Raw genomic sequence first — 13142 nt, 5'->3', positions numbered from 1 at the left:
AATTCTGACTTTTGCTGTCATTTGATTACGACCTACTGCCCTTACTGAAAAAAGCTGATGTAATTACCACCTTGAATCAGTTATCAGCGCTCCAAAACCAGAAGCTCTTTGAAATGGCGTCGCTGGTCCTTACCCTTGAGCCCATACCCTTCAATGATAATAGTAATAAGAATATTGAATAGTGACAGCAGTAGTCGTCATTGGCACACGAGGAGAAAATATTTAAGAACTCGTATCCAGTATCTACAAAGACCTCTTGGAACTCAGTAAGGCAGAAAAAATAAAGGGGGCGGTGGGAGGGAGACAGATGATTCGAAACGGTGTGTGCAAAGGCCCGGAGGTCTGAGCAAGCTCAGTGTGTTTGAGGAGCAGTCGGGTCTGGTGGGGAGAGCAGGGATTGGCGAAAGCAGTGGGTGAAGGATAAAGAGTTTGGTAGGGGATGGGCTGAGTCAAGGTCAAGGTTTGGGACTTTTGTCCTGATTGGAGAGGAGATGGATATCTTATGCTTTGTATCATATATGTTTCACCCTCACTTTTTACATGGCTTCTACCCCTCCTTTCATTTCTGTTTATGTCAAAGTGTCCACGAGGGGAAGACAGCTGGAATCACCCCCCCACCCCCAAACACACACACATGCTCAGCCCTTCTGTTCAGGACTCTGTCCCTGGCCACACACTAGAGCACAACCCCTTTACACCTATGTTCTGGAGAGCCCGAGGGGTTTGAATCTGGGCTGTCTCTTACCAATAACAGGGGTGATCATTAAACTGCCACTCACTCACAAAACTCATCTTTGTCTACTACCAAGGTGATAAAATCTAAAACATGAGACTATTTGTAAGGGTTTCAGGGGTAGACATCAGGAACACACTCAGAGTTTAATGAACAGTAGCTAACATTAGTATCTTGTAGCAGAGCTAGCTACAAGATGTTACATCTTCCTGCAGCATCAGATTTGAAGATTCCAGGATTATCTATGGAGAAAAATCTCAGGCTTAACTTCTAAACATGCACACACACGTGCACACAAACACAAGGGCCAAATCAAGACAAAGGCAACACAGGGACTTCCCTGGTGGTCGGGTGGCTGAGACTCCCAGCTTCCACTTCAGGGCACATGGGTTTGACCCCTGGTTGGGGAACTAACATCCTACATGCGGCCAAAAATTAAGAAAACAAAACAGGCAACAAGGAAGGTGCAGGATGATTTTTATGGTGCACAGTTTGTGTAACTTTTTTGAAAACATGCAAAATGAAACCATGTCTTGTTAAAGTAACATGTAAATAGCAAAAGTTTAAAAGCAAAGAGAGTGATAAATACAAGATTCTGGAGGGGGCAATCTTAGTGGGGTGGGGGGCAAAAGAAACTAGGACAAGCTCATAAGGGTCTTCGAAACATTAGTCACAGAGATCTAAGTGAAAGATCCAGTGCAAATATCTGTTCAGATTCAAAAGAACTAGGGGTGGATTCTTGGGTGTTTATTATGCTTTGTATTATATGTTTCATCCTCACTAACCTTTACTTTTTACATGGCTTCTACTCTTCCCTCCATTTCTATATTTATCTGTTCATCCACAGGTAAGTGTCAGCTCTTAAAAGGCAGGGACCTGAAACAACTTTGCCCACTGCTGGCACTTAAAGAGATGCACCTTTATTGAATGAAGAAATATTTTTCTGTATGATTGGATTATTTTCTTTGAAATAAAAGATTTGAGTGAGGAGCCCTTTTAAGACTGGTGCCCACAGGCCCTGAGACCAAAAAGAACCCAGCTGACTGCTAACTGCACTGGGCATAAAAGTGACCTCATGGTTACATAAAAAAACCACCCATGTTTCCCAAAGTGCACTGCTCTGGGGTGGGTGACAAGATTGCTGGGATTTCCAGGCCTAGTTGCACACAGGATCTTAGTTCCCTAACTAGGGATCTAACCTGCACCTCTGCACTGGAAGCTTTAAGTCTTAACCCCTGGACCACCAGGGAAGTCCTGGGGTTTGCTTTGAAATATTTTCACAGAAACAGGTGTGCTCACTAGTCAGTTTGAGTGGTAGGCTCCTGGAACTTTATCCTATTCACTCATGTTTCTATTCTGGGCTCATTTGAAATCCTTGATTTTTTTTTTAAGAGTAGCTTTTTAGGGGGAGGACAAAGGGATGAATTCGTGTAGCACAGGGGACTTTTAGGGCAGTGAAATTTATGAAACATTAAGATATCATAATATAGGTCATCACGCGTTTGTGCTCAGTCACTATCGTGTCGGACCCTGTGACCCTCTGGACTGTAGCCTGCAAGGCTCCTCTGCAGATTTCTCCAGGCAAGAATACTGGAGTGGGTTGCCATTTCCTCCTCCAGGGGATCTTCCCGACCCAAGGATTGAACCTGCATTCCTGCATTGGCAAGAAAATGGATTCTTTACCAATAAGCCACCAGGGAAGCCCACATGTCATCATACATTTAGCCACAAACAACATGGGCAGTCAACCAAAATGTCAACTATGGACCGTGGGTGATTATGATGCATCAACGCAGGGGTTTGAGAAATCTCTGTACCTGTCACTTAATTTTGCTATGAACCTAAAACTAAACTGCTCTTTAACAATAACAAAAAAAAGCAGTTTTAAAGGCTCAGCTTGGGACTTCCCTTGTGGTCTAGTGGTTAAGAATCTGCCTTCCACTGCAGGGGACCTAGGTTCAATCCCTGGTCAGGGATCCTACATGCCCTGGGGCAACTAAACCCTCAGGCCACAATGAAGACCCAGCACAGCCAAAAATAAATAAATAAGGCTATCCACCCCATCCCACCAATGCCTGACTCCCAATTGGTGGGAATCCTGGCTCCCAGGGACCCAACACCTCCCTGGCCTCCCCCGCTTCCACAGCGGGTAGGGGTTATTCCCTTCACCTAGAAGAGACCTGGCACCAGGAAGCAAACTGGTGAATGCTTGATGGAGCCAGTCTTCCCTGACAGGGATATGGCTCAGGTTGGCCAAGGAGGTCCCCAAGATCCAAGACCTCCAACTCATCATGTCTTACACCCAGGGCTCCAGCACCTTCCACCCCTAAGGAAAGGCACCAGATGAGGGCATGTGCCCACTTTATTAGCCAACAGCTAGCCTGCAGGGCTCCCCAAGGCCCACCCTCATAGGTGGACAAGAGAATGAACCTGCTACCCACTCCCCTGACCCCGGGACCCTGGGGCTGATCAGGAAGAGGAGATACTGGGGCAGGGGGATGGGCCTCACAGAGGCCTCGTAAATACAAGGGGGTCACCGGCAGGGATGCAAGGAGGCAGCAAGGTTTTGGGGAAGGTGGCCTATGGGGGGCAGCTCATGTCACGCAGCCTCTTGAGTCGAAGGGGGCCCCCGTTCAGCATCCAGGCGGCACAGGGGACTGTCGTACACCATCTGAAGGTTCACCTTGTGGCCCACCAGCTCCCGGATATTGTTGATGCCATATTTGATCATCGTCGGGCTTGGAGGGGGGCGGGGACAGGGTTTAATACAAGGTCAGGTCATGCTCTCTTCTGATCACAACCTCTCTTGCTGCCTTCCCAGAAGTAAAAGCCCCAGCCCTCCCTTGGGCTCAAAAGGCCCCACACCATCTGCCCTGTCACCTCCCTCACCCCTATCTCTTCCCACTCTCCCCCTTCACTCCCTCCCTCCTCCCACCAGTCACAATGGCCTCCTCAATGTTCTCCATATACAGCAGGCCTGCTCCAGCCTCAGAGCCTTTGCACTGGTTATTCCCTCTGCCTGGACCACCCTTCCCCAGATATCTTCATAGCTTACCAATTCAGCCACCTCCATTCGTTGCTCAGATGTCACCTCCTCCGAGAGGCCTTCCCTGACATCTTAGCTCTCCCTGCTGTGTTTCTGCTCTAACATTACTTCTGAGGTTGTGATTGTTTGGTTGCTCAATCAGGTTCGACCCTTTTGTGACCCCATGGACTGTAGCCTGCCAGGCTCCTCTACCCATGAGATTTCCCAGGCAAGAATACTGGAGTGGGTTGCCACTTCCTTCTCCAGGGGATCGTCCTGACCCAGGGATTGAATCTGAGTCTCCCATATCTCTTGCACTGGCAGGCGGATTCGTTACCACTGAGCCACCAGGGAAGTCCCATAACACTGCTTTTGGACATACTCTAAGCTTGGTTTGTTCAATGTACTTATTTATCTTATCAATTCTCATCCTCCTTGGTCCATTAGCACCCCAGCTTCATAGAGCAGAGATGTGTGTTGTAATCACAGCACAGAATGTGGGCATACAGCAGGTGCTCACTAAGAATTTCTCAAATGAATGAATCAATGGAGGGGGCTGCAAGTCTACAGGCCCCCATGCCTGACAAGTCACCTGAGTGAGGCAGCCAACACCCTACATGGCTTGGGTACTCACCGCTCCAACGAGAGACCCCAGGCAATGACCGACACATTCTCAGGGAGCCCCATGGGCAGCAACATCTCAGGGCGGAAGATCCCAGAGTTTCCGACCTCCACCCACTTCTTCAGACCTGTGGAGGCAGGAAAATGATGGGGCGGCTTGCGTGGGTGATACTGGGCATGGCAATGAGCTCAGCAGGTGGGGTCCTCAGGAACAGGAAGCTGGGCTGAGCTGTGGGCAGCCTGAGACCTCCCTCCCTGCCCCAGTACTGGGTTCCACCTGACCTTGGTGGTAGCTGAATATTTCCATGCTGGGCTCGGTGTAGGGATTGTAAGCCGGCTTGAAACGCAGCTGGGTGATACCTGGTGGGGAGGCAGGTTGGGGGGAGAATCGGGCTGATGACCAAGGCGTCTTCCTCTTACCCACCAACACTGTCCACTCTGGCCCGCCTGCTCACCCAGCTTGGTGAAGAACTCCCGCAGGACACCCATGAGGTGGCCCAGCGTGAGGCCGTGGTCAGCCACGACGCCCTCAATCTGGTGGAACTCGGCCAGGTGAGTGGCATCCAGGGTCTCATTCCGGAACACTCGATCGATGGAGAAGTATTTGGCCGGAGTGAAGGGCTTCTGGGGGTGACAGGCAGGCCAGGCCCGGGCATGGGTGAGGAGGTCAGTATGACAGCCCAGCCCCTCCCTCCAATGCTGCCGGAGCCTGGCCACACCTTCTGGGCCAGGCGGTAGAGGGCACGGGCGCTGGCTGCTGTGGTGTGTGTGCGCAGCAGGTTTTTCCGAGCCTCGTCCAGTTTCCAGTTGTATTTGTACCTTCAGGGGGACATGCAAGGAAGTCCATGATGCAGCTCTCGGTCCCCAGCCTCTTCCCCACCCAAAGTCCTGGTCCTCACTTACCCCTGTGAGCCATAGCCGCCCTGAGAGTGGGTGCGCTTCACGCGGTGGACATAGTCCATTGGGAGTTGCTGGGCCTGGGCTGGATCTGGGCAGGACAGAGCAACATCTGGTCAGTCAAGGAGCATTTCTTGGGACTTCCTTTGGTGGTCCAATGGTTAAGATTCCGAGTTCCCAATGCACAGGGGGCCTGGGTTTGATCCCTGGTCAGGGAACTAAATCCCACCTGCCGCAACTAAAAATCCTACATGCCGCAGTTAAAACCTGGCGCAGCCAAATAAATAATGACCATTACTCAAAGAGCCACCACAAGGAAAACAGACAGTGACTTAGGCAGCTCCCTCGCCTGCCCTCTGTAACTGCTGGAGGGCACCTGGGAACACCTGAGGCAGTCACTCACACCCCTCCTCTACCAGAACCTTCCCCGGTCCTGCTGCCTCCCCTTTTTTTTTCTGGCTATGCTGCAGGGCTTGTGGGACTTAGTTCTCCAACTTGGGTATTGAACCCATGTCCATGGCAGTGAAAGCATGGAGTGCGAACCACTGAACCACCAGAGAATTCCCTCCTCCCACTCCTAACTGATCACTTCTTCGAGCCACAGGGCTTCCCTGCTAATCTGTAAGCACACCGGGCATGTGCCAGCCTCAGGGCCTTTGCACTGGCCATTCCCTTTGCCTGGAACTTTCCTTCCACGGATGGAGCCCCCTCCCTCACCTCCTTCTATGTTTGCTTAAGCAGACTTTAAAAAACAATTTTTGGTCATGCTGTACAACATATGAGCTCTTAGTTCCTCTACCAGAGATTGAACTCATGCCCCCTGCACAGTGTACAAAGTCTTAACCAACAGACTTCCAAAGAAGTCCAAATCCTAGCAGTCTTTAAATTGACCGTGTACACCCCCAACGCAATGTCAGTTCCTCCATCTCATTTACTGCCATCTTGCATCGCCACGTTTACAGCTTGTTGTTGTTTAGTCACTAAGTCACGTCTGATTCTTTTCTTAACCCCACAGGCTGTCCATGGGATTTTCCAGGCAAGAACACTGGAGTAGACTGCCATTTCCTTACTCAGGATTTAAGGTACATCTTGCCCAACGAGGACACGAGGGTCTCAGGGCAAGCACTTCTGTCTCATTTGTGACTGTGATCCAGAGGTTTAACAGAGAAGTCACAGGAGCTCAGTGACCCTATGGCACATGAGTATGCAAGTTCTTACGGTTCCCTTCCTGAAATACAATTTTATTATACCCAAAAAGCCGCACATCCATTCCCAGCTCCACCTCTTACAAGCTGTGACCCTGGGCAAGTGATGTCTCCTCTCTGGGCCCATTTCCTCATCTGCAACAGGGGCTGACAGTCTACTTCCTGTAGTTGGTGGGCAGATGAGGCGAGCGGCAGCCCAGTAAGTTTTGTTTGGGTGGTTTTTCTGGCTGTTGCAACTTCCCTGACCAGGGATTGAACCCACACCCCCTGCAGTGGAAGTCTGGAAACTTTAACCACTGGACCACTATGGATGTCCTTGGTAAGTTCTGGATGCCGTGACGATGATAATGACATTTTGCTCCTGGCTGGATAACAGGCACACAACAGCCTTGTCTGCTCGCCTGGTGGTGTGGAGACAATGACTATTCTGAAAAGTCATGCAATTTAGAGAACACTGAGGACTGTGGAAGAAAGAAATGGAAACTAAACTTGAAGACTAGCAATGAGAAGCTTTTTAGAGCTTGGCTGGGGAGGGGAACTTCCCTGGTGGTCCAGCAGTTAGGACTCCACACTCCTAATGTAGGAGGCCCGGGTTCGATCCCTGGTCAGGGAACTATATCCTGCATGCCACAATGAAGATCCCATGTGCTGCAACTAAGACCTGATGCAGGGATTTCCCAGGTGGTCCAGTGGCTAAGACTTTGTGCTTCCAGTGCAGGGGGCCTGGGTTCAATCCCAGGTCAGGGAACTAGATCCAACATGCTGCAAAAAAAATGAAGATCCCACATGTCACAACTAAGCCCCAACACAGCCAAATGAATAATTAAAAAAAAAGCCTGGTGCAGCCAAAAAAAGAAAAGGGACCTGGGGGGACAAGGGCATGTCAGCGGGGGCCTCTGAGATGACTTGTGAGCAGAGATTTGATTCCAGAGGTGGCCATGAAGACCTGGGAGAAGACACTTCTCAGCAGAATGCACAGCAAAGACTGAGGTGAGAGGAGGGGAGGTGGAAGATCACAGAAGCTAACGACAGTAGCTCACACAGGCTTTTCTGGCCACCCTGAGAAGGATGGAGTTTATCCTGTAAGACGGTAGGTTACCCCGAAAGGCTCTGCCCAGGCCTGGCCCCTCGGGTGGCATGGGGCACCAGGGTGCACCCACCTCGCAGGAAGAAGGTGTCATGCTGGTCGCGTGCCGGGTGCTGCTGGGGCTGGAAGAGTGCGTCAAAGTTCCAGAAGGAGCTCTCAATGTAGTTGTCAGTCGGCATCTCGGTGAACCTGGTGGGAGACGCAGCCTGACTGCCCTGCCTGTGCCCCAGGCCTGGGCTAGCCCCGCCCCTGGGCCCGTGCTCACCCCATCTCCAGGAAGATCTGCCGGAACTGGGAGCGGACCTTGAGCAGCGGGTGCAGGTGGCCGCTGTCGGGGAGGACGCCGTGGGCCGAGAAATTGTAGGGTTTGAAGGGCCGGTCCCGCCAGGAGCCGCTATGGAGGGGCACGGTGCAGGGTACGTGGGCATGGTGGGGGCTGCCTACCACCCTCCCCCAACCAGTCCCCAACCCTGGGGCTGCCCCCTACCTGGAGATCATCTCTGGGCTCAGCTCTGTTTCCTGCTTGGAGATGCTGGTGCTGAAGGCACTACCTTTGCTCACCCAGTAAGTCTTCAGGGTCCTGAGGCCAGGGGACATCACTGTTACCTCCTTTGCTTCTCTTGACCCCCCAACTGATGCTGACCCCCACTTCACCTGCCAAGCAACTCTGCTGCCATTTTCTCCAACACTTACCGTCTCCTGAAACCCTTATTTAGCCCCACCTACATCCCTATGTTCATGCACGTACCCATTCAACAAACACTTATTGAGACCCTACTGTGTGCCAGGGCCTGTTCAAGGCACTAACCATAAAGCTATGAGTGATAATAATAGGTCAAATGAGCCTATTTATTAATTTTCTGGCTGTACCATGTGGCATGGGGTATCTTAGTTACCCGACCAGGGATGGAATTCATGCCCCCTACAGTGGAAGCATGGATTCTTAAGCAAAGACCACCAGGGAAGGTGAAGTCACTCAGTCATGTCCGACTCTTTGCAACCCCATGGACTGTAGCCTACCAGGCTCCTCAGTCCATGGGATTTTCCACACAAGAGTACTGGAGTGGGTTGCCATTTCCTTCTCCAGGGGATCTTCCTATAACCCTGGGATCGAACCCAGGTCTCCCACACTGCAGGCGGATTTTTTACCAGCTGAGCCACCAGGGAAGCCCTTTTAAAAATGAAAAATTAAAACAAAAACTTTTTTGCCTTGCTGCATGGCATCGGAATCTAAGTTCCCTGACCAGGGATCAAACCCATGCCTCCTGCACTGGAAGCTTGGGAATCTTAAGCACTGCACCGCCAGGTAAGTCCCCCCACAGATCAAGTTTAGAGAGCTTGATTCTACACTAGGTTCTGTTCTATAAAGTCACCCCATAACCATGTGTGAAAAGGGACCACTTCACATATCCGTAAACAGAGGCCTGGAAAGATCAGGTAACTCAGTCAAGGTCACAGAGCTAATATATGGCAGAGCTGGGAGGTGAACTGGGCAGCCCCACTCCAGTCTGCGTTCTTGTAACTGCTCCATCTGTTCCATTTGCTTGAGGAGACATCGGCCCTGTGACAGCAGAGCCCCGAGCCCAATCAAGTCCAGACAGTGCTGGCACTTCCCTGGCCATCCAGTGGTTACGACTCCATTCTTCCAATGCAGGGGGCATGGCTCTGGTTCCTGGTTGGGGAAGTGAGATCCCACATGCTGTGGGGCACAGCCAAAAACCAGTAAATAAACAAATATTTAAATTTCAGGCAGTGCTTAGGACTGTAGAGGAAGTAAACAGGGAGGGCAAAAGGGCTGGAGACCAGGAGTGTGGAACTTTTATAGAAGTTGAAGGGAGGAAAGTGTGTTAGGGGTGGTGGCCTCTCTAAGCTGACATGTGAACAGAGATATGATGTCAGAACTTGCCTTGAAGAACAGTGAGAGGATCTTTCTGGGCAGAAGCAGAGCACAGGTAAAGGCCCTGTCGGGGCATGAGTGTGGCAAGTGCACTTGACCACCCCAGTGTAAAGGGGGGCGGGGAGGAGCCCGATAGCACACCAGCCCAGTATGGGCAGAACGCCTCCCTGTCCCCTCCCCAACTCCAGGGCCAGGCAAGTGACCCAGGTGTGAGCCTGGGGGTGGCACCCACTCACACTTCAGTCAGCAGCTTCCGCTTCCGGAGCTCACTCCGCTCCTTTTCTCCCAGCTTCTCAGCCTGCCCACCCCGGACCAGCTGGAGCCGGCGCTGCACCTCATCCTCCACGCTGTCCACCTGCCACAGGGGTGGGTGTGAGAGACCCTGAGGGCCAGGGGCCCACCTGCCCAACCACCTGGCCCACCGCCCTCCAGCAGGCACTCACCACTCGGAACACCCGGGGCCCGTCAGCAGCACTCTTGTCCACCCGGATCCACTTGTTGGACATCGCCTTGCTGAAGCCCACCTTGCCACTGGGCAGTCGCTGGGGGAACAAGGCTGCAGTGAGGGGGGCACGGGCACAAGGGCTGCCGTCACCCCAACACAGCTCCTGAGGCCCCAGCCCCCTCAGGCTCCTACCATGAGCTCACTCTGGGGCAGGCCCTCTGGGGGGATGCTGCGAAACACCCGGGCCTCGTGGCTGCCCTCCTGGGCAATCTCCTCGCCCTCAGTGGTGAGCTCCCAGCGCTTGGTGGAGCGCAGCTCAGTCTCGATGATCTGCAGAAAAATAGGGGGGCATGGCAGGGACAGGGCTCAGATCCAGGTACCCCCTTGCCACAGCACTGGGGGTGCATGGCCTCTGAAGCCAGCTTCGCATGCATCCCAGCTGTACCACTCCCGAGCAAAGTGATCTGCTCTTGCTGACTCTTGGTTGATCTTTTGTGACATGAGGATAATGACAAAAATAATTCACACGTCTGAGAGCAGGGTAGAGTACTAAGGGCATTACCTGCCTGAAAAAGAACAAATTCCATCACTTTAAAAAAAAAAAAGTACTTATTTATTCAACTGTGCTGGGTCTTAGGTGCTGCATGCAGCATTTTCTTGCTGCATGTGCGTGTGCCAATTCTTTGTGACCCCATAGACAGTAGGCCGCCAGGCTCCTCTGTCAATGGGATTCTCCAGGCAAGAATACTGGGGTGGGTTGTCATTTCCTCCTCCAGGGGATTTTCCCAAGCCAGGGATCAAACCTGCCTCTCCTGTGTCTCCTGCACTGGCAGGTGGGTTCTTTACCACCAGTACCACCTGGGAAGTCCTTCCTTGTGGTAGGTGGCATCTTTTAGTTTCAGCATGTGGGACCTAGGTCCTTGACCAGGGATCGAACCCAGGTGCCCTGAACTGGGAGCATGGAGTCTTAGCCACTGGACCACCACTTTTGAACCCTGGAAAGATTTTTAAAGTCTCAGATGAAATGATTTATGTGTTTGCATCTCAGTACTCAGATGTCAGAGAAAAACCCCAGGGATCCACATTATACACAGAAACCCTAGGCTCCCATGTCATTCTAATTTCTAGGTCTGCTCCTCACCTACTGTTTGACCTTGCTGAAAACGGCTTTACCTCCCTGAGCAAAATTTCTTATACGTGAGAAAAACGTGTGGTGGGCTTTAGCTCAGAGAGTTGTTCTGAGGTGTAACTAAACAGAAAAGATGCAGAGGACTTCCCTGGCAGTCCAGTGGTTAAGAGTTAAGCTCCCAGTGAAGGGGGCACAAGTTCAATCCCTAATCCAGGAACTAAGATCCCGCATGCCGCCCACTGGGGCCAAACAAACAAACAAAAACAAAGAAAGGATGCAGAACACTTAGTATGCTGCAAGTGCTGTAGAAACCTAACTACTACTATCAATTAATATCATCATCATCCTTACAATGAACCACATTAAACTGCCACTACTTAACCCTCTGTAGCCTACACAAATGTCAGTTTCACATCAATCAAGGTACTGTCATCCCACACACCATAGCTTCACTCCCTTTTTGCGCCGACAACCTCAGGCTCTGCAGCCTGGGTGCCTAATTACTAATTCAAGTTTGCCTGTTCCTTCTGGTGACACTGACGAAGATTCTGACCATTGCTTATAAGTTGTCCCATCTTCAACCTGGGAATAAATTAGAGTTACATCTTACGTATCGCCTTGTTCGTTTGTTCAGTCACTAAGTTGTGTCCGACTCTTTTGCGACCACATGGACTTAGCCCGCCAGGCCCCTCTGTCCATGGGATTTCCAGGCAAGAATACTGGATGGGTTACTATTTCTGTCTCCACATATCCCCTTACTCTTCTGTAAATCTAAGGTTCCGTCAAAGATTGAATGAAAAATAAAGCTGAGGTCAGGGACTTCCCTGGTGCTCCAGTGGTTAAGAATCTGCCTTGCAGTGCAGGGACCACAGATTCAATCCCTGAAATTCAATCCCTGGTCGGAGAACTAAGATCTCATATGTCTCAAAACAAGTAAGCTCAAGGGCTACAACCAGAGAGTCCGGAGGCCACGAGGAAAGATCCCACATGCAGCAACTAAGACCTGACTCAGTCAGAAAAAAGCTGAGGCCAGAAATGGCACATTATATGATTTTGATGAAAAAACAGTCCAGCTATGTTTTCTGAGTCCTAGCTTCATGGATCCAGGCTGCTGGGTGGCCCAGGAGTCCATCAGCATCCTCTCCTTCTGGATCCATCACCCTTGACTTGTCCAAGTCAGAAGGCCAGGCTTCGTTCTGGCTCTCCCTACCTTGCCATGAACCCAATTTCATTCCTTCACCTGAACCCCTTCTCCAGTCCAGCTACCCTCTAGTTTAGGGCTATGCCAGTTTCTGCCCTTGTCCCTTTGCCTCCCGTCCTGCCCCTGCCAAGATGGATGTAGGCAGTAAGCACGTCTGACTGATTCCAGCTTCTGCCACGGCCCCCTAGTACCCCTGTGAAATAAAGACCTAGAAGGCCTTGCAAAATCTGGCTCTGCTGCGTCTCTCTCACCACCTGTCCCCCACTCCCACCCCATTGATCCCTAAAGTGCCATGGCTTTCTTACTCAGTGCAGAAACCGGATTCAGCTGTCATCTTTGGGATGCTCTCCCTGATCCTCAAGGCTGTGGCAGTTAACACCTCTGAAGCACCCCTGTGCTTCCTCCATCACTCTGGTCACTTGAGTATATCCATCACATCGCAACCTGCGCGAAGGCAGCGGTTGCGTCTTTCTCGTCCCCCATCCTCCTCCCCACCCCCTCAAAATTAATCAATGGACATTTACTGCATGAGAGCGTCCGCGTGCCTGGGTCTTCACTCTTTCCTGACTCCCCGCCTGCGCACTCTGGACTGGACACGGATACAATCACCCCTAACCAGGACTGAGAGAATCTGGCGAGGAGGCAGAGCCCTCCTGGCGAAGGAATTGCAGATGCAAAAGCGAGGAAGCCCAGTATCACTCGCCCGGCTCACCTGACCCAGCGCCTGCAGGCTCTTCACGGCGCCCACCACAGACTGGTGCTCCACGCCCAGCTCGGTCGCCAGTTCCGCGCTGTCCAGGCCGCCATCGGCCGCCTCCAGCCGCCGCAGCAGCACCTCCGCCACCGGACCATCCGCCATGGTTGCTCCCAGTGCGCTCCGCGTGTCCCTGCCGGCTACCAGA

General features: G+C 51.8%; 1 protein-coding gene and 1 non-coding gene across 2 annotated transcripts; one reads left to right on the top strand and one right to left on the bottom strand.

Annotated features, from left to right (window-relative positions):
- Window positions 1–1193: 1193 nt before the first annotated feature.
- On the bottom strand, window positions 1194–13112 carry FARSA (phenylalanyl-tRNA synthetase subunit alpha). Its single transcript, XM_004008487.5, has 13 exons — window positions 12953–13112; window positions 10103–10240; window positions 9909–10007; window positions 9702–9820; window positions 8056–8148; window positions 7834–7962; window positions 7642–7757; window positions 5283–5367; window positions 5099–5198; window positions 4835–5003; window positions 4662–4739; window positions 4393–4507; window positions 1194–3471 (listed from the first exon to the last, which is right to left on the bottom strand). Exons 1-13 carry the CDS (start codon window positions 13097–13099, stop codon window positions 3333–3335), a joined length of 1527 nt encoding a protein of 508 aa, XP_004008536.3. The 5' UTR covers window positions 13100–13112; the 3' UTR covers window positions 1194–3332.
- Window positions 7022–7094, top strand: TRNAR-CCU (transfer RNA arginine (anticodon CCU)). Its single transcript has one exon. It is a non-coding gene; the product is annotated as a tRNA-Arg (tRNA).
- Window positions 13113–13142: the final 30 nt, after the last annotated feature.

The sequence above is a fragment of the Ovis aries genome, chromosome 5, assembly GCF_016772045.2.
Source record: "Ovis aries strain OAR_USU_Benz2616 breed Rambouillet chromosome 5, ARS-UI_Ramb_v3.0, whole genome shotgun sequence".
In the NCBI taxonomy this organism is placed as follows: domain Eukaryota; kingdom Metazoa; phylum Chordata; class Mammalia; order Artiodactyla; family Bovidae; genus Ovis; species Ovis aries.
Note: the sequence above shows the minus strand (reverse complement) of the source record. Positions and strands in the feature narration are given on the sequence as shown.